Consider the following 21,116-nt stretch of genomic DNA (forward strand, 5'->3'; position numbering starts at 1 on the left):
TGACCTCAGCCAGGAAATTTTGATACTTGCTCCTCCAGAGCTCACCAACTATGTTTATTCTAATGCATTAAAAATAACTCCCGGGGGAAAGTGACTCTGAAGAGGCAGGTATGACCACTGCTATGTGCCAACACCCTGCTCTGGGCCAGGAGGCACGAGAGGTGCCAGGAATATCAAGAACAAGGAAACATGGGCCCTGCCCACAGGAGCTCACAGACAAGAGAGTGGGGAGGGGAGTGAGAATGAACTGGCGTGTTAACACACAAATGCATGGTGACCTTAGTGCAAACATATGTGTACCTCACAGTGGTACCACAGCTAAGGAACTGGTCACCACTCCCTAAAGGACAGGAAATCAAGGAAGGCTTCTTAGAGGAGGAGGCATTTGATGATCAGTAGGAGTTTGCCAGATCATTAAATTGGGGTGAGTTTATTAAATGAGCAAAGGCAAAGAGACTTGAAACAGCATGGGGCATTTTGGAAATTTTAAGTTCTTGGGGATTCCCACGTTGTCACATGCCTGTCGGATTGTGTGGCACATCCTCAAATCCAGAGTCCCTGAGGATAGTGGCTAGACCTCCGTCACTGCTACAGTCCTGGTGGCTTGCAAGTGGCTCACACACACTGGGGACTCAGGGTTTGCTGAGGGAGAGCAGTGTGGGCCCCTTCTCTGCACCAGGAACCTTGCACAGCACGGGGTGCTGGCCAGGTCAGGTGCTGCAATCAGAGTGGGCCCATCCAGGAATACCAGGTCAGTCATCAGAGAGGCAGTGGCTGGGTTAATCCTTTTCCTTTTGAAGATAAAAACTCACCTAAGTTCTTGGTGGAGAAAACTCTTCCAAGGCTGAAAGTAAAAAGGAAAATGGTCATTTTCATAAGTCTACCCTAATCGACCAGGTCTCTGGTTACAGATCATTAGAGACTAGACTAACGGGTGAGGTGGGCGCGATCTCAGTACAAGCAAATGTAGACGCTGCCAGCAGAAAATTCCACCAACTGTTGCCAGGGGGGTGCTGGTCAGTCCGAAAAGAAAACAAGCATTTCTGAAGTGATAGTGTATGCCAGAGGGAATGCATGATTTCACTTAGAAAAACAAACTTTTCTGCCTACCTTTCCAGGAATGCATCTGTAGAACAGAGAACCGTTAAGTCCTATGAGAAAGTACGAATTTGTGATATTTGAGCAATACAGGGGTGGGCAAAAGTAGGTTTATCGCTGTTCATGTGGAAAAAAGACATGCAGGTTATGATTATTGCAATGGCTTTATTAACTCCAAGGAACATCACAGGGCGACTGTGCACCTACTTTTGCCCACCCCTGTGTTTCAGTGGCCAAATCGGCAAGCGTGCAGGTCGTGCTGGGAATTCTCCCTCCCTGGTTGTGCACTCTGATCAAAAACCAGCTCTCCTGCGATCTAGGTTTGACTCCGTTAAAATTACATCCCAGTGATGACAACACAGCCCGTCGCATATTCAGGCATCACAGAGTTGATGCCATTCAGTATTAGAGAGGTAGCCAAGAACCCTGAAGGAAACCGAGAATTCCTCAGCCTCCAATTTGCTGCTGCGCCATCCAGGTCCAACAGGTCTGCTGCTCTCCTTTTGGGGGAGTCCCGCAGGCCTTCATTTGGGGACCATGGGTTCAATTCTCTGTGTAATTCTAGCAACCTGGACGGCAGACCTGGTGCAGCAAGTCAGACAGACCCCGCTCTGGATCTCCGCTACGTTGTTAACAGGTTACTGAGCCCCCTGGGCCCTGAGTTCTCACCTGTAAAGTGGAAGCAGTGCTACCCCATGTGCCCACGTGCCTGGCACACAGTGGGCACCTGGCACACGCATGCCTGACTGCAGGAGAGACTCGCTGTTAGACACAAAGAAACTGAGAGTGGAAAGGGGTGATGATGGTCAGAAAACAATTAGAGCAAACAGGCTTGAGGTGGTTTGGTGTGAAGGTGACCGGCGCTGAGCGTCTACAGGGCCCAACAGCATCTCATGGAGAAGGGCAGGGACTGTGACCACGCAGCCCCTTGTGTTCCAGTCACCAAGAACCGGTGGCAACGGTTTCGAGCCCTGACTCAAAATACAGAGATGAAGAGAATACGCGTCTGAAGGCTAAAAATGTAATGAAAAATTAAAAATACTTTCAAGCTTTTTTTAATTTTGCATGGGATAAAATTTGGCCCTTTGGAGAGTTCACTTTACAGAAAAGTTTATTACTTGCTGATGTCGCCAGGTAAGTGAAGCATCTTAATGGAATGCTTCTGTGTTCACTAACAGGAATAATAATCATTTATAGTTTTCTAGCTACAGTGAGCAATCCTTTCCAGTAAGCATAAGAAAACTGAAGCAGGAAATTAAAAGATCTAAACTAAAGGTACTCAATAAGAAAAGAGCAGAACCTTAACTGACCCAGTCTCAGCATAAGGTAAGTGCCTACTGTGTGCCAGGTGCAGTCCTAGGTGCTTACCTCCTCTGTCTGACTTAGTTTTCTCAGCATTTCAGTGAAACTAGTGTTGGTCCCCTTCTGTACTGAGTACCTACAGCTGCAGGAGCAGTAACCCCAAGGCAGACGCTTCCTGCCCTCATGGAGAACACACCATTTTACAGAAGATACAGCGTAAGCTCAGAGAAGCAAAATGCATGGAGCAGATGCCAGGCACTTCCTATGAAAATGTTTACCTGAATTTACTTGACATTCCTTCTCACAGTAACCCCAGATGTGGGTATTTCTGTTACCTCTAGTTGATTGGTAAGGAAAGGGAGGTTCAGGTTTACACAGTCAGAAGCTGGGACTGAGGCCAGTGATTCTGGTTAGGTCCTAATCAATTTGCTGCATTGCCTCCAAGGGGTCACCCAGCACCGGGCCCACCAGGAGCTCAGAAAATGGGCCTTCAAGGGTATGGTCACTCTGTGAAAGCACAGGGTATACAAATTTGTCTTGTGCCAAAGAACCCTGCTCTCTAGAGAGACAGGAAGGGCCCATAGGCGCTGGCTGCTGTAGACAAGGGGCGGGGAAAGAATGAGGATCATCTCTCCCCATCATTCCATCACACATCTGCTGCCCCTGATGTTACAGGGCTCAGGCTTCAGAGTCTCATCAGTTCAGAGTCTGGAAAAGCCTCAGACACCAGAGGAAAACTGAAAACAATGAACTTTTCTCCTTCATTAAAGACACGACTTTTAAGAATCAACTCTGCACCCTTGTTTTAGTTAGAAAGTTGTGAAGGAGAGAGGAAAAATACCTTTTGGAGTTCTTCAATTCCAACTTCGTAAGTTGCTAAAATAAACATGAAAAACAATTATTTCAAGGCAGTGTCTTATAATACCAGTTTCTCACAGTACCCAGTATTAAATCAATTTGAAGGACAGCAGAGTTCAGTTTTCTTAACCTTTATAACATCGATCTGTGTGAGGCTTTGTCTTGGTGGTTTGGGAGATTCTCAGGTCACTGATCACAGATTTAATTTCTGTGGGGACTTCCAGGATGGAACGTACAGTCAATGAAAACATTCAAAACAATTTTGAGTTTCCTGTTTTGGTAAATACATTCCTTCTCCATGATTAAGAGAAAGCACTGAAATTTACTGGTAGCAAGCAAAAGGCAAACTGGAAGGGGAAAGGAAAGGAAAGCAGGTCAGGAATAGTCTGAATCCCACTTCAACAAAACAAACTCCACAGTAGGCCTAAAAGTGTTTTCTTCCACAAGTGTTTGGTTTCCTCTGTACAGCTGGGCAAGAGGAGACAGACCACCAACTCAGGCTTGAATACCTGTTGATTATTTCAACAGTTCCGTGGATTTTATTAAATGACATGAAGCCAATCTAACAAATACGAGCAATGGCAAGAATTTGTGTCCAAATCCCAGTCCTGACACTTCCCGTGGGATTGTAGACAGATTACTTCCTTTCTTTGAACCTCAGCTTGCTCATCTGTGAAATGGGGTCAGTTGGTACCTGCCTTAACAGAGATAATGAGGAGATTAAAGGAGGCGATGTGAGAACTGGAATATACCTAGCAGATCACCATTGTATAGAGAGTGATGTGTTTTTGATATAATTGCTAATTTGATTTTTTCCTTGCTTAAAAATTATCTATAAAAGTTTTCTCCTACTGTTAATAAATACGCACGTGTAATAAATAGGACTCCCCACCCCCATTTCTCTTTCCCCTCCTTTTGCTAGAGTCCTAAAGCTTTCATTTAGAAGACTGACCAGCAAGTTGCATCCCTAAACCGTTATTATTCTAAACATACAATCAATCACTAAAGGACACCCTAGGTTTTCTCAGGGTCTACTTACACGTGGTTGTTGACGCACAGACCTAAAATTCTGTCTGGGTGATTAATAATATGTATATCAACTTTGGTAATTGTACGTTATTATTATTTTCATGGGTTTGGCATTAAAATGTTCTGATATTACTTGTTTTAAAAACTTTGTTCATGGCCTGACTGGTCTGCTTAGTGGGTTGAGCACTGGCCTGAGAACTAAGGGGTTGCCGGTTCGATTCCCGGTCAGGGCACATGCCTGGGTTGTGGGCCAGGTCCCAGTCGGGACGTGGGCGAGAGGCAGCCAATAGATGTTTCTCTTGCACAGTGATGTTTCTCTCCCTCTTTTTTCCCCTCCCTTCCCCTCTTGCTAATAAAGAAATAAACACATAAAATATTTTTTAAAAACTTTGTTTAGCTATTAATACATTTAAAAATACTGCTTATGATGCAGATGGCCTCATGCAAAGTGTAGATATTTTTTCCAATTAAAAAAGTGATAATCTCTTTCTTCCTTCCTCCAGTTTATTGAAAGAATGAACAACTCATGGTCTGTTTGCTTCTCTTTGCCACTGGGTGGGAGTTGTTGCTATTCTGTCTTAGAAATGGGGCAACCAAGGCTCAGCGACAATGTACTTGACAAGGCTGGAAAACAAGGATAATACACAAAGTTAACAATACATTCATAATTTTATTTTTTTAACAAAATGGAGGTTCTTCAATAATGTTTTGCCATCAAAACTTACCCTCAAGTTAGGAAAATACAGTGCAAAGGACCCCCGATGGTCAGGAAGGGCCTGGGAATTTTAGTACGAGGATTCAGCCCTTGCTCACTTTTCACACAGTTAGATACTCTCTCCACTGAAGAGCTCTATCGCAGCTGGGAGAAAATGTCACGAGATGGGCCTCAGCACCCCTCCACCTGCTGGACGTGGTCACGCCTTGCAGACCCTCAGCTCTTTCTCCACATACTAACTCCCTGTGTGACCCTGGAAAAGCTTCTCTACCTCATTTCCACCAGGACAGGAGATGAACATTAATTACTGCTATTACAGAAACAACAATTGATTTATATTGAGTTGTGGTAGTGTGCATTTTCCAAGGAATTGTTGCAGTTTTCTAAGTTGTCAAATTTATATGTGTCATAATATTCCCTTTTGATGTCTGCAGGGTCTGTAATCACACCTGTTTCATCCCGGAGGTTGTTAATTTGGGTCTTTTTCCTTTGCTGCTTTGTCAGTCTCGCTAGAGGTTTGATAATTTTTTTGATCTTTTCAAAGAACAAGCTTTTGGTTTCATTGATTTTTCTCTATTGTTTTGCTTTTTTCAATATCATTTATTTCTGTTCTTATCTTATTATTTCTTTTCTTTTACTTGTTTTGGATTTACTTTGCTCTTCTTCTGTGTCCTTAAGGTGGGACCTTAGATCTGAGGCTTCTCCTCTTTTCTGTAAGCATCAGCTCTCCAAACTCCCCTCTCAGCATTGCGCAAGCTGTGTCCCACCAATTCGCATATGTAATATTTTCATTTTAATTCAATTCAAATATGTGTTTTAATTTCCCTTGAGATTGCTCTTTAACCCATGGATTATTCAGAAACACGTTGTTTGGTTTCTAAGTGTCCGGAGAGTTCCCGTCGTCTTCTGGTTATTGACTTCTACTCGCCACGCTGGGGCAGCTTTCAGCAACCATGTCTGCCGGGGCTTCTTCGGTAGGCTCCTTCCTCCGTTCTTTCCAGGACGCTGGTTTAAGACTTTTGCTATCGTCCCACAGGCAGCCTGAAGCCCTGTTCATTCTATTTTTCAGTCTATGCTCTTCTTATTGTTTAGGCTGGGTAATTGCTGTTGTTTCATTCCAGTTCACTGATTCACCTGTTTCCCTTACTCTGCTCTTGAGCCTATCCATGGAGCTTTTTATTTTTCTTGTTATATTCTTCAGTTCTAAAATTTTCATTTGGATTTTCTTTCTTTTTTTATTGTTTGATTGTAGTTGCCCTATTTCCCCTCATTACTCTCCCCTGTCCACCCCCCTCCAATTCAATTCCCCCCTGCATTGTTCTTGTCAATGGGTCCTTATAATTTCTTTTCATATACATTCTATTTCTCCAGTAAGACTTTTTACAATTTGTTTCACTTATGTTCATAATCGCTCAGTGAAACATTGTTATAATAGCTGCTTTAAAGTCTTTGTCAGAAAATTCTAACACTTCAGTCATTGCTGAGGGCATCTGCTGGTCACGTCTTTACATTCAAGTTGAGACTTCCCTGGTTCTCGGAATGATGAGTGATTTTCTACTGAAACCTGGACATTTTGAGTATTATATTAGGAGACTCTGGATATTATTTAAACTTTCTGTTTAAGCTGGCTTTTCCTGGCCGCTTGAGGTGGGAGGACTGCCTTTCTTCTGCCCGATGGAAACAGAAATCTAGGTTCCCCACTTCTTGGCCTCCTTGATACCCAGGTGAGAAAAGGGTGCTGCATCACTGCTGGGCAGGGGTGGAAGCTCCGGCTCCCCATTTGTTTCAGCAGCTAACACCCCAGCTGAGCGGCTGAGTGGGGTCAGAGTGACTTGTTATTGCTCCCGTGTCCTCCTTCACGCCCTCCTGGGCGGTTGTGAAAGCCCTGACTCTTCACTAGGTCTCAGCTGATACCGTCCCAACAGGGAGGGGAAGGGGCACCTTGTTACTGCTGGGTGGGGCATTGAAGTTCAAGCTCCCCACGTGGTCTTCTATGAAACCATTTCAGCAGGAGGGGCAGGTGGGCATCGTTGCTGCCTGAGGAGGATGGTATCCCGCCCCCCCCCCCTCCCAGTATTTCCATAGGGGTGGGGCCACAGCGTTTTCTGTGGTATTTGGCTGGAGTAGAGTGGTTATTGTCTAGAGGCTTTCTGTCTTTTTAGGCTTCCCCTTTGGCTAGAAAGAGGAGGCTTTTGTGGGAGCTGATTTTGTCTCTGCCCGTAGATGCTTCCAGGTTGCTGGCTTCTTCAGCTCCAAGTCTGGGACACAGGAGGCAAGAAGAAAACCAGGGATCTCACCACCTACCCTTCCATGGGTCCTGAGGTCCTGGCTGCTTTACCTTCTTCTTTCTACCTTTTCAGAGTCTTGTAATTTTCTTAGGCTTGTTTTGTAAATATCCAGGGTTTTAGTTGCATTTAGCAGCAGGACTAGGGAAAAGTATAATGTATCTGCTCGACCTTCCGCAAAGCAGAATTCCACTTGAGTCTAAATGTCTTATTTTATCGAACTCTCAGGACAACGCTGCAAAGGACGCACTATGCCCATTTTGCATGTGAAGAAACAGGTTCAAATGCTATGCAACCAGAAAGTGGTGCAAAAGGATGGAAAAGTTAAGTGAACAGGTACAAGAGGGAGTAAAATAGTCCACTTCCTTCCTTTCTTTTTTCTGTAGGGTAACCGTAGCTCGTCTCTTTAGAGAGAGGCTGGGAAAGGAGTGGGGACACATAACAGAATCATTTCGATCCCAGACTGGGTTCTTCAGTGTCTTCAAGCCTGGCAGGTCTATAACGATCTCCCACAAGGGCGCCTTCTCTGGCAGGGGACGCCCTCTCCACCCTCACCCTCTCCCACCCCATCCCCTTTCTATCTCTGCCCTATGCTTCTCAGTGGTATTGCTGGCTCATTTTGTGGGCCCTCTCTCCTTTCAGTTATAGACACTTTCCTCCTTAACAGCACCATCCATAAAGAAAGTACACAAAGAATCTCTCAGAAAGACTGAGGAGAGGCTTGGGTTAGTGGTTCTTTCTTTGGGTTTCTTGAATGATGCTCCTGGCTGGCCCAACTTGACCATTTGTGGCCTGGAGAGAACAAACGTAGGTCTCGAGACCAACTTCCTGTTTCCAGTCTTCAGCTTCATCCTGCACCAGGTGGAACCTTGTCTATGTGCAAACCCCATCCCTCCAGCCATGAAGAGCTCACCCTGTAGCCCATCTGATCTGAGGGAGAAGGACTGAGTAGGATCTCAGGAGCCACCTAGGAGTAGGTGATTTTCTGGGTCTCAGGTAGTCCAGAGGGAGAAGTTGCAGGCCTTAACTGGAGCACCTCCTTGGCCCAGTGAGCCGTAAGCCTTTTAGAAAGACATGCAGCTGGTATGTAGCCCGAGTGGGCCCATAGCCCTTCTATTCAAAGTGTAGTTTGTGGACCAGCAGCATTAGCATCCCCAGGGAACTTGTTAGAAATGAAGGCTCTCAGGCCTGACCCAGAACTACTGAATCAGAATCTATATTTCCACATGATCCCCAGGTAATTCATGGGAGTGTGAGAATTTGAGAAGCCATGCCATCATGCAGGGTCCCAGACAAGCCAGGTATGGGCCAGCATTGCCTTTTAGGGTGATGGGGGCGGAGTTGCTCTTCTCATGGCTAGCATTTTACAAGCCATATGGGAAAATCTAGATGTTACCCATGTAGGAGAAAGTGAGTTTTTTTCCAGTAGTTCTTAAACCCCTTATTTCCTGGGGGAAAGTAGGTCAAGTTCAATGGGTTTTGACCCTTACCCCACAAACTTTGTAAGAATGTATTCTGCTAAGTATGTATTCTGTAGGCAAATGACTTCCTCTCCCAGAGCCTTGGGCTTCTTGTCTATACAATAAAGAGGTTGGACCAGAAGATCTCTTTCTAACCCTCCTGAGGGAAGCTAAACCTCCTTGAGGGGGAAGCAGCATAAAGTGGCAGAAACAGTGTGGCTCTCAGAGGCAGGCTGAGCCCATTTCACATTATATCTCTACCACATGCAACTTATGTGACCATGTGTAACCCAATTTCTGACCTTGAGTTTCCTGACTCTAAAAGTGGGTGAAAATCTCTCTGTCAGCAGGAGTATACACAGAGGACTTAACACAGAACCATGGCCCACAGTGTAAGCTCGGTAAACAGTAGTGTTCATTCTGGCACCAACATCTATACCTTTTGTAGAGAATCAGCTGATCCTATAGGCAGAACAAAGACAGAGGAACTTGTAGAAATGCTATGAGTCTCTACTTCTTCATCTTCTTACCTGACAGGGTCTCTGTTTTTGCAGAAAGGTGTGAGCTTTTTTGGAGATACCAGGGGCAGGAAGACTTAGCCCTGAACCAGTAGTCAGATCCATTCAAGGAATCCTGTGCTCCTATTCAGACTAAACGCAGGACCCTAATTCACATGGTCTGTTATCTCCCTCTGCACACAGAGATTTACCGGGGAGCTCAAAAAGGACACCATAAGAAGAAAGATGAAGTTTTTATAGGAGGACAAGGAAGGAAAATGAATCGCCATATCTTGGTTTCCCCTCCCACATAGTGACCAAAGGCAAAGCATCTCAGTAGATTGGTGGAGAGACTAAAGGAAGGTAGAGAGAAGGCAGCACTAGGAGTCGTGAGATAGCACTGATGCCCAACGGGATGTATTCCTAATTTTGAGAGACTAGACAAAGAGCAAAAGAAGAAATTAGACTGCAAAACAGCATGGGTGTGAATGTTTAAACTTATAGTGAGCTGAAGGAAAATACCATTTTTGACACATTTTCATTCCATATGAGGTTACACTATTAATTGGCTTAGTAGACTTACAATCAGCAATTTCTTCTGTGGTGCACAGGTTAATGGAGTTGCCAGAGTGTCTCAGATACGAAATTGTTGCCTCATAATTATGTGGTTCTTCAAATTCGGCACTGAGAAGCATAGAGAAAAAAGGTTAGTTACAATAAAATGTTTCTTTAAACATATTGTAAAACTCTTTGTAATTGTTCCTAATTAGAGAGGTAATATAAGTATGTCTGGCCAACATGGTAACCTCAGCAGACATGGAAGTCACACCAGCTCTACTCTAACTACATAGAAATTCTGGATGAAATATAACAATGCAAAGAACTGCACAAAGAATTCATAACTCATCTGCAAATCAATAAGGTAAAACTCCCCAGGTGGCATTGAGAGGAACCTCACAATTAAAGATGTAAATGAGAACTGCAGCTGGGGGGACTCAGGGAAATTGGAACCAGATAACCGTCTTAGGTCTGGTGGGCTGGGGATCCAATGTCTCGGTCAGAGGTCTGGGCCGCAGGCCTCATCTGAGTGGGAAGCTGAAACTGAGCCATCAGCATAAAGTCCAGTCACAAAGCGCCATCCCACCTGTAAAACAAATTCTAAAATATACCTGTGCACTCTCCCAGGACTCAGCAGGGAAGACTGCTGTCTGACGATGGCCATAGAGCTACACAAGAGTTGCCATGAGATTTCAGAGCCTTGAAAACCCACCACCAAAGCACACGTGTGGGTTCTAAACACCGACAATCTGTGCATGTCAGAGATGCAAAGCCGACAGGCTACTTGAAATCCAGCCCTCCCCTCTGGTAAGGCGAATGTGAGATCATCTGGTAAACAGGACTGCACAGCCCACGACGCCTATGGTTTCTAAAGGACATGATTTCCACTCAAAACAAGCTTCTAGTCAAAGTGCATACCCCACAAGGAGGTAAGCCACCAGAGAGTCAGAAGACACGACTTGTGGGAGAATTAAATAGCAGAATGACATGAAAGCGACTTTAATATAAGTACGTTTTATGTGTTCGTAGAAATGAAGTGAGGGATAAAAGGCATAAAAGTGTATAAAAAGAGAAAATGCAGATTAGAAGACATGAGAAAGAAGTTATAGAAATCATAAATATAGTTCTTGAAATAAAAAAAAGTCACGTATAGGTTGAAAAGTAGACTGGATGCAGCAGAAGAGAGAATTGGTCAGTCAGTGAGATCGGAGGAAGTTACCCAGGGGGTAGCACAGGGACATTAAAAGATGGAAAGTATTAAAGGAAAAGTTAATAGTAAGGAGAATAGAATGAGAAGGTTTTATACACACACACACACACACACACAAATTAGAGGCAAGAAAGAGGACAAAACTGGAAATGTTATGATCAGTTCTCTGCCAGTAAATTTGAAAATCTAGAGGAAATCAACAAATTTAGAGAGGAACGTAAAATCACCAGAGTTATTGAAGAAGAAGTAGAGAGACCGATAGGCCAATAAACCACTTAAGGGCTTGAGTCAATAGTACACACACCCACCGTTTCCCCTACCCGCCTCCACACTTCTCCCACCTGTCGCCTGTTCCTCCACCGAATAGTTTTATCAGCAAGGTCTCATGCCCGATCTCAGGGAAAAGAAAGAGGGAACCTGCACTACTCATTTTTAAATGGTAGTATAATTTGGTTGTGAAAACCACAAAATGATCAAACAATGAAATAAAAATATAGCCCAATCTCACTTAAGACATTTTAGCTCAAATAAAATAATGGAAAAATGCATCAGTAATAAAAACAACTAAAACAACTAAAAATTTCCCAGTACTTAAAGGATAACTCAACATCAGAATTTCTGTTACTGCAGTTAATCATACTGAAACAATGAAAGCGAAAGAAAACCTGTCCAGATTATTTTAACAGGTTGGAATGCAAGCAAGCATTCCAACTAGATAAACTTTCTTAACTAGATTAACCTCTAACAAATACAACAATAGCAAAGTGGAACAAAGAGTTCATATAGGAACTCTATTGGAAATTGGTGCAATAGAAAAACAAATAAACCCATAGAAAATCGGACAAAAGCACACGGCGGACATCGTGGAAGCCAACAACCCCATGGTAAACAGGAAAATAAAAATCAAGACAATGACAATTTGTTTCGCACCCTTCAGTTTAGCAACAATCTTAGCTGGAAAAAACACCTCACTTAGCAAGAAAATGGAAAACAGGAACTCTTCATACTGGTTGTAGAGTATGAATTGGCACAAATATTTTGGAGGATAATTTTTCAATATTTAGTAAAACTAAAGTTGTTTAATTACTCTTGTTTAGCACTTCTAGGTAAAAAAAAAAATGAACTAGACAAACTTGCTCATATTCACCTGTAAATACATGAGGATGATTACTGCAGCAGCATTTGAAAGGGCGAGAATTTGAAACAACTTTAATGTTCTTCGGTAAGGGAATACATGAACAAGCTGACATGTTTCATAAAGAAATACAGGCAATGTGTAAATATAATGAATAAACTAGACCGAACATGCATTAACAGACACCATGAAAACACAGCTCTGGAAAAAAATCGAGTTGCAGAAGGATAAAATAAGATGCCATTTATACAAAAATGTAAACTATATCTTCAGCAGACGTGTGAGCTTGTAGCTGAAGTAGAAGAAATACACTAAACGGGCACACTCCTGCATTCACAGCTGGGGTTGCCCCTGGGAAGAGAGAGTGAACCAGGAGGGACTCCAACTGTGCCCATAGCAAATGCAAAGTAACTATGTCACACCTGAGGTGGACAGTAAAGAGGAGAAAAATTACCATAATTCTCCCACCTTAACACAAGTAAGGTCTTAGCATTTTGGTATTCTTCCTGTTTTTTCCATTTACAGGTATATCCAATAGTTGTTAGACAATGAAAAGATTAGAGTTCTCTCTTTTCTTTTTTTGTGCCCATTTATTGTTATAACCTAAGCACATTTCACCCAATTGTTTTCCCTCCTTTGTTTGGCCATTTTGGATTTTTTCAGGTATCTTTTCTTCATGTCTCTGTAATATTTTAAATATGTATGAATAGTTAATTTTGCTGGAAAGAAACAGTAATAAACTCTAATGCACCAGTAATTTTCCCCCTCACTAGTTTGTTCCCTTACCCCTGCAGGAAGTAATCAAAAGAAACTTTCTTAAAATATAGACTATCCATCCCATGTATCTCATGCTCCAGGGCCTAACAATCTTATCGGGTCTATGGTATATTAACTTCATTAATAAAAAACAGTTTGTGGAGAAATTGAAAGAAGATGTCAAATCAATTTCTGGTACTACTTTTGTCAGAAATGAATAAATACCTAACTTCAGCTGATCAAAAAGAATTTCACTCAAATGTTAAAAAAAGGCATCTTCGGATCAATTGTCTTTACTGAAAGGAAGACTCAGGATTAATGATAAGAGGGAAAAAAGATATTGTAGATATATTTAAACTTCCCTTTTTGCTACTGGCGAATGTCTTTTATCTTTTTCTTGGTCCATTAAAACCAGATTTGAGATCTGCCTTGATTTAATGCAGTGTGGGTTGATATAAAGGACTTGGATAGCAGGGAAGAAATAACTCTATGAATTAAATATATCTATGCTTCAATTTCTTTCTTTCCACATTTATTAAGTCTTTAGTCTATCTCCAGTTCTGTAGACATTAATGGGAGGGGGTGTGGAATTACAGACTTGGAGCTTAGGGTCAGACAGATTTGAATTTGAATCCCAGCGCTTCTACTTTCTAATGATAAAGTATTGGACAAATCCCTTAACCCTTAGTTTCCTACTCTACAAAACAATAATAATAAAATCTACCTTAAAGGTATATTGTGGCTGTTGAATGAAATATTTTCCCTCTTCACCTAGTCCTTCTATAAAAAGTGTGCTAGTAATATTATTATATTGGAACACAGAGATTTTAGTGTTTTTCTTTTAAATAAGTTTTGGGGTTTGCATTTTGGAAAGTTCTTTTCATCACTGGCATAAGATCAGATCTCTGTCTTTCCTGATTTTCTTATAGGAAACCTCTGGTAATTTAAATACTATATAATAAAACGTGTTTTATTATGACATCTTTTCTCTAAAGATTTTATTTATTTATTTTTAGAGAGAGGGAAAGGGAGGGAGGGGGAGAAACATCAGTGTGTGGTTGCCTCTCAAGCACCCTCTACTGGGGACCTGGCCAGCATCCCAGGCATGTGTCCCAACTGGGAACCGAACCAGCAATCCTTTGGTTCGCAGGTCGGTGTTCAATCCACTGAGCCACAGCAGCCAGGGCCTATTATGATATCTTGATGATATCTTCAACATTATCTGGGTTCGAGAAGAAACAACAGCTCTGTAAATGTGATGCAAGGGTTAAAGATGGCTTACAAAAGCAGATTCTTTTTCACTGTGTTTGGACCCTTGGAGATCTATCTTCAAAATGAATTTTTGAACAAGTGGGCTCTCTCTGGCTGAAGCAAGGACTCGGGACCTCCTCTTACCTTCATCAGCATTTGTCATGTCCAGCCTTGGGCCACAGTATTCTCCTTTGGAGAATAATTTGGCAACCTTTGTATTAGGCTGTACATACTGGAGAAGTGGTACACATAGCTCATTCAAACATCTGCTCATTTGATCAAACAATTAAATTACCCATCACAGTATTAGCTTCTCTTTGTCGAGTTTACCATATGTTAGGCACTGGACTCGGATTCATCACATTCATCTCTCATTGGCTGTGTGGTCTGAAGCAGTCATTTGGGTTCTCAGAGCCTTAATTTCTTCATAGGGTCATTGTAGGAATAACTGAGTTAACATGTGGGAAATACCTGGAAGGTACATTTCCTTTCTCACCTTCTTCTGCATCACATTACTTGAGGGTGGGTTAAAAAGTTTCACTGCAAGACAGTTCTGGAAAATCTAAAGAGCTTACATTAAGTAGAAAGATTGAGACTTGAATAGCAAAACCTGTAACAGCTGCACTTTGGGGTTTATTTTATTAGGGGTGTAGATCTAAGTTGAAAATCCAGCTTCTCTACTTCTTATTTCAATGGAACACACAGTCTGGAGACAAGAAGACCAGGAGTAGCTTAGCCAGGAGTTGATGTGTGTGGCATTCTACAAGTTCTGGGTGACAGGGAAGTATGAGACCATGTGATTCCTCAATGTCCCAAAGTCCCAACCTGGCAAAATTCCTATTTCCAATAAACACTTTTTGCAAGACGATTCTCCTCCCAGGCCTTCACCCTAAGAAATCTTTCTCTTTAATTAAATGACTGGTGATTAAACTTAAAAAAAAATGCATCCATGCTATCTAAAGTGGATCTCAAAGTGTATTTGTGCCAGGTTCAGAAAAATACACACAAAAAATTTTAATAATGTTTTCCTCTTGTGAGCTAATAAAACTTTCATCTTCTGCCTTGACTGGTATGGCTCAGTGGGTTGGACATCGTTCCACAAATTGAAAGGTTGCTGTTTTGATGCCTGGTCAGTGCACATGCCTGGGTTGCGGGCCAGATCCCTGGTTAGGGGTGTGCAAGATGCAACTGATTGATGTTTCTCTCACACATAGATGTTTCTCTCCCTCTCTTCCTTCCTTCCTTCCCCTCTCTCTAAATATAAATAAGTAAAATCTTTAAAAAAAACCTTCCATATTCTACACTTTAAATGATCAATAAAGATGAAGAGTCAACGAAGAAGTCGGGCAGAATGGTGATAAGGGGCCACAGGTTTTGGAAAGAGAGATGTGGGTTGAATCTCAGCTTCACCTGTGATCTTGGATGGGTAATTGGACTCAAGTCGCTTCTTCCTTGACATAAATTAGGCAGTGGTGGTGGTGGTGGTAAATGCTTTGTGGAAATTGGCAAAGAATGTTTACTACCACTACCACCACTACTACTTTTCCTACCATTCCACACTTCCACCACTTGAACTTGAACTTCTACCACCTCCACACTAGCTCTCCTACTTCTTCCATTTTTATGTAATACACGCACATATGTCTATGATAAATGTGTATCATATATATGTAGATATGCATTTACATAGACAGATATGCATGCGAGTGTATACACGTGAGTGTGTAAGACCAACCCCACCACCATATGTATCATAACCTCACTGCTTCTACTACGACTTCTACAACAACAACAGACAAGAAAGTACAATGCCGCCAATGTTCTTCAACCCAGGGCCTCAGGGTTTTTTTTTTAATTCATGAATTTATAACCCAATTCAATAAAGGGTCACAAAACTATAATGATTGTGAAGGTTAATTTTATGCATCATTTTGACTGGCCACAGGCATCCGGATTAAATCTTATTTCTGGGTGTGTCTGTGAGGGTGTTTTGGATGAGATCAGCTTTTGAATCAGTGGTCTGCCTGAAGAGAACAAATATAAAGGAGGAATTTGCTCCTTTTCTTCTGCCTCGCTGTTGAGCTGGACATCTCACCTCATCTTTTCGGGCGCTGAGCTGGGATTTACACCATCAGCTCCCCTATTCTCAGGCCTTGGGACCCAGACTAAACTACAACACCAGCTTTCCTGGGTCTCCAGCGCACAGATAGCAGATCATGGGACTTCTCAACCTCCATAATTGCGTGAGCCAATTGCTCATAATTAACAAATATACATCATATACACGATATATTATAGATAATCCAAGATATATATGTATGTGTCTAAATTGTACTTCTGAATGTGTGTATATACTTATATGTATATGCATGTATGTGTATCTCCTTCTGCCTCTCTGACGAGTCTAATACAATGACCAAATCAATGTTGTTAGAGAGCTACCTAATTTACAGAACTTGGCACCTCCTCTAGCCTCAGTTTCGGGAGTAATATGGTTAACTCTGAAGCTATGTTGTCAAATCAGAGAGCTCATTCACAGGAGGACATGTAAACAACAACAGCTAGTGATACTGAGTTCTCACCAAGTGCCAGACACTTCCAACTACATGGATCAATTCATTTGATCCTCATTGGACCCTATGACGTAGATTCTGTCATTCTTTCCACGTTCAGATGAGAAAACTGAAAGGTAGCTCAAGGTCACAGAGTGGTAAGTAGCAGGGCAGTGGTCAGAAGCCGGGTATTTGGCTCCAGAATCTAGGGTCTTAACCACTATGTGATGTAGCATTTACCAATGCTATAGGGAACTGCTCATGCTGTGTAACTGGAGGCACCAGTTAAAGTCAAACACAGCATGAGAGCTCCCACTGCGATGGAAGTCATCAAAGAAGGAGGTCAGAGGAGTGCATAGCACAGAAGACCCCAGAGGACTGAAAAAGCCATAACCAAAACCCTAGTGAGGAAGATCACGTCTGCTCAAGATGCAACAGTAGGGAAGCTCAGAGATTCCTCATTTATAAACTCAAACACTGATTCACTCTTTGAACAAACTGCATTCATGTTGACTGTTGCTGTCTACGTTATCGCATTTAACCACCTCGGTAGCACTCTGAGGCATTTTACAGATGAGGAAACGGAGGCCTGGAGATCTTCAGCACCTTGCCCAAGACAGCACTCTTGTTAAGGAGCAGAGTGGGTCTGGAAACCAGACCTTCTGATTCTCAGTTCGTTCCTCTTTGCCTCTTAACCACAGGCCCCTGTAGAACAAAGGAGAAACTGAGAAGTGAAAACAGTGAAGCATGGGATGAGGGTGAAGGCCAAGGAGCTTACAAGCAAGTTTTGAATGGTATTTTTCAAAACTTTGCTAGGCTGATCCAGCAGTTTGACAGGTCAAGTCTATTAGCCATTTGAACGGGAAAAATATGATGGGGAAATCACTGTACTTCTCTGGGCCCGCCATCATCACCTATAAAAAAAGGCCAGTAGTACTTAACCTGTATTTTGAAGTTAGGACAAAATCAATGAAACCATTGGTGAACTTAGGAATGGCTCTAAAAGCATTAGACTTCCACTAATGCAACCGCTAAAGCAGGTTCTTAATAATTCAGTGGCAACTTCCTCAGCATGAACCAAAGTGCCCTCAAGCCCTCATTGTCCTCACTAAAGCCAATCTTTAAAATATATGCATTTCAAATTTCAGGGCGTCTGCTTTGAGGTGGGCCACATGATCTAATCCCATTTTCTTCACATCAGGCCTCACCTCAGATGTGGCCTTCAGGAAAGTCCTTCTCCTACTACCTTTTCCAAATAGCCCTCCTCCCCACCTGTTTCCTAACATTCTTAATCGTTGATATAATTTTAAAATTATTTAATTACTCTTACTAGTTCAATTTTGTCTCTCCTGCTCTGAGATCTTGTGTGTGTCACTCACTGCTGGGTCTCCTGTGACTAACACAGTGCCTGGCACATCACAGGCTCCCGGCACAGGCTGTCTGCAATCTCCTGCGACCCAGAAATGCTATAAAATCCTAGACAGACCAGGAGGTGATGTCACATCATTCCTTTTCTCCTTGAGCTCCTCCTTTGCACCAGGCACTGCTCTAGAATATAAAAGCAAATAATAGATAAGGCCCTTGAACTCAACACTCTCGTGGTATTGAATAACACAGAAAATAAATAGAATAAATGTTATTATTTGCAGCATTAATAAATACTAACAGGAGAATCAAGCAGCCTTCTCTATGGAATAGACTACCTTGGGAGAGGAAACGTGAGCTATATCGTCAGGGAGGCTGACCTTTAAGCACTTATCATTTCCTTGTATTATGTCATTATTTGCTCACTTGTTTTTCTTCCTGATTGAAACGTGTACTCCACGAGAGACTTTGTTTTGTCATCTAGTGCATTACCATCACTTAGGACAATGTCTGGCACATACTTGGGGTTGAATAAATATTCACCAAATGAATGAACAAATACATGTACAAATGAATAAATAAATAAATGGATCCTGCATGATGAGAAGGAGCCATCAGGTAAAGACGTGGGAGAAGACCGCTGTGTGCACAGGAAAAAAAGCAAGTCTTTCTACTGGGTTAGATGGTGCTTGTTGTGTTTGAGGTAACACCCTGTGCCAGTCAGTGGGCTGAAGAGAGGAATCAAGGGAGAGAGGGGTTAGGAGAGGAGTAAGGAGAGGAGAGTAAAGAGGAGCCAGAACACCTAGGACCTTCTTGGCCCTGGTAAAATTCGTAATTTTTGAATTTTTTCTGAATGTAAAATGGAGGTCAAGTGCCCATTGATTAGTTTAAGTAAACATTGAATTCAAAGTATACTGAGTCCACAGGAGGGACAGAGAACCGTGACAGCTAAAATAATAATGACGAGCTTCCTGGCAGAGTGTTGCTTGCTGGACACCAGACTAAGAAAGAGCAGAGGAAAGAGAGGATTTCATGTGAGTCCATATCCTCACATGGCAGTACTGCTTACCTGGTACACAAGGCAAATAAAGAGCTCAGGTTGTCCTAATTATTTAGCTTTGTTTACTGTTAGAAAACTAGGACATTGCATGTGCTCATCAATGCAAAATATACAGATAACGTTCTTGGAATGTCTTCTTTATTTATATAAATTTCATGGAAGGTAATATCATTCTATTTGTGCATTCTTCTCCCCATCAATCTGTTTGTCTGTCACTCCATTGGCCTATCACTTAGTCATTAAATAAGTATTAATCTCATATCACCTTCCTGGGGAAACAAAGTTGAAAAAGATGGACAATCCCTTCTTTCATGGAGTTTACAATCTAATAGATATCTTCCTGAATCTTTGATGTTGGAAAAATTCTGAGCAGGATAGTATAGCTGAAAAATCTCTGTACACATAGAGTCCTGAGTTCACACCCTGGACAAGCTCTGTATTATCTTGTACTTTAGGGCAAGACATGACATGTCTGAGCCCTTGGTTTCTCACCTACAAAAGGGAATGTGAGTTTTGCCCTCCTAAGATGGTCAGGCAGATGTAAAGGGCGGAGCAATGCCCCGCACATGGCCATACTCAAAGATTAGCTTCCCTTCAACCTTTCCTTATACCTCTCTATGTACAAAAACAGGCTCCAAATAGGCAACTCGTAATTGTCTGATTTGTTCTTAAAACCATGACTTTTTCCCAACTTATCGTTAGAATGCCACTAAAGAGAGAAGGCAAGGTTTGGCTCCAAATGCTTCTGTACTTTAATGCCCCCCTGGCCAGCCTCCCACACACAGATCTTTCCACACACAGAAAACACAATCCCAGAGGCAGGCCTTCGAGAACACTGGCCTGGAGAATGTCCAGGCTCAATTGGCAGAGTCCGTTACACCGTGCCCAATTTTGTCATAGGTGAAGACCCCATGTGACTCCTCAGTGAGGTAGCTGGGAGTGGGGGGTGAGGGGCTGTGCTCTGGAGCCCGGCTGACTCAGTCAGTCCCTGGTACTACTGATCCAGTTGCATCACCCCGGATGACATAACTTGACCCCGTGGTCAGAGGGAGTACTCACTTGATGGGGTGGTTGTAGTTGAAAGTTTTAAAATTAGAGAGTGGACCTAAGTATAGGGCAAAAGGTTTTGTCTATAGAAAATTCTCAATAAACAGAACCTTTAGGTGATTTTTAAAAAAGGAATAGTGTTTGAAAACACAAAAGAAAAGAAAAACCCTAAGAAAATCCACTGCTCCTACCTTTGAAAAGCAGGCCAAACAGTGACCTTGCTGTGTCCCTGAAGTCCAATTAAAAAGGGATAATAAGTTGTTGAAGTGGCTTAAGCTGATGCCACCTGAATGTTCTGAGTCTAAAACTTCATTAGGCACAGGCTTAAAAAATTCCTTCTCTTCACTCTCGCCTCAAAGCAATTCAGTTTAGCGCAGTGGGACCTGGGGGCACACTTTCGCCTCCCGGGCGTCAATTATATGAGGAGCCTGCTTTGCTGCTGGTCAGTCAGAGCAGGTCCATACCGGCCACAATCACCTAAAACACAGCCGTTCAGGAAAGAGCTCTGCAGTTGCAAACAATTTAAAAACCAGCCTTTGAAGATTCTGATCTTACATGCACAAAGGCACAAGGACACACTGCTTTTGTTTTAAGTAGAAACCAATCCCAAATAGCTTTCAGGAAGGGTCTGTCTTGTACTGAGCGCTCTATATGAGTTCATACCAACAACAACAGAAACAGCAAATCACCTACAAGTTTCTCTACATTCATACCTTTCTCTCACGTCTCACTCCCCATAGCCGATCCAGCCATTGCTGGCATTCCTCCCAAACATAACTTGAATCCACCAATTTATCTCCATTTCTACCACCTTGAGCATGCCAAGTTATTCCACCTCTCTGAGACTCGGTTTCCTCATCTGTGAAATGGGATGGTTTCATCTACTTCTTGTCATAAATGGCATCATATATATACTTAGAACAGACTCTACATAAGTG

The 21,116-nt window shown here is 42.4% G+C and overlaps 1 protein-coding gene across 1 annotated transcript in view; it reads right to left on the reverse strand.

Annotated features, from left to right (window-relative positions):
- The window catches only part of FYB2 (FYN binding protein 2), a 133,742-nt gene that overhangs the window by 32,001 nt on the left and 80,625 nt on the right, over positions 1-21,116 (reverse strand). The window contains exons 9-11 of the mRNA XM_053920609.2: positions 9,828-9,928; positions 3,242-3,276; positions 813-844 (exon numbers count right to left, since the gene is read on the reverse strand). Of these exons, the coding sequence (XP_053776584.1) occupies positions 813-844; positions 3,242-3,276; positions 9,828-9,928 (168 nt within the window). The remainder of the gene's footprint in view (positions 1-812; positions 845-3,241; positions 3,277-9,827; positions 9,929-21,116) is intronic.

This window comes from Desmodus rotundus, chromosome 3 (assembly GCF_022682495.2).
Source record: "Desmodus rotundus isolate HL8 chromosome 3, HLdesRot8A.1, whole genome shotgun sequence".
Taxonomy (NCBI): Eukaryota; Metazoa; Chordata; class Mammalia; order Chiroptera; family Phyllostomidae; genus Desmodus; species Desmodus rotundus.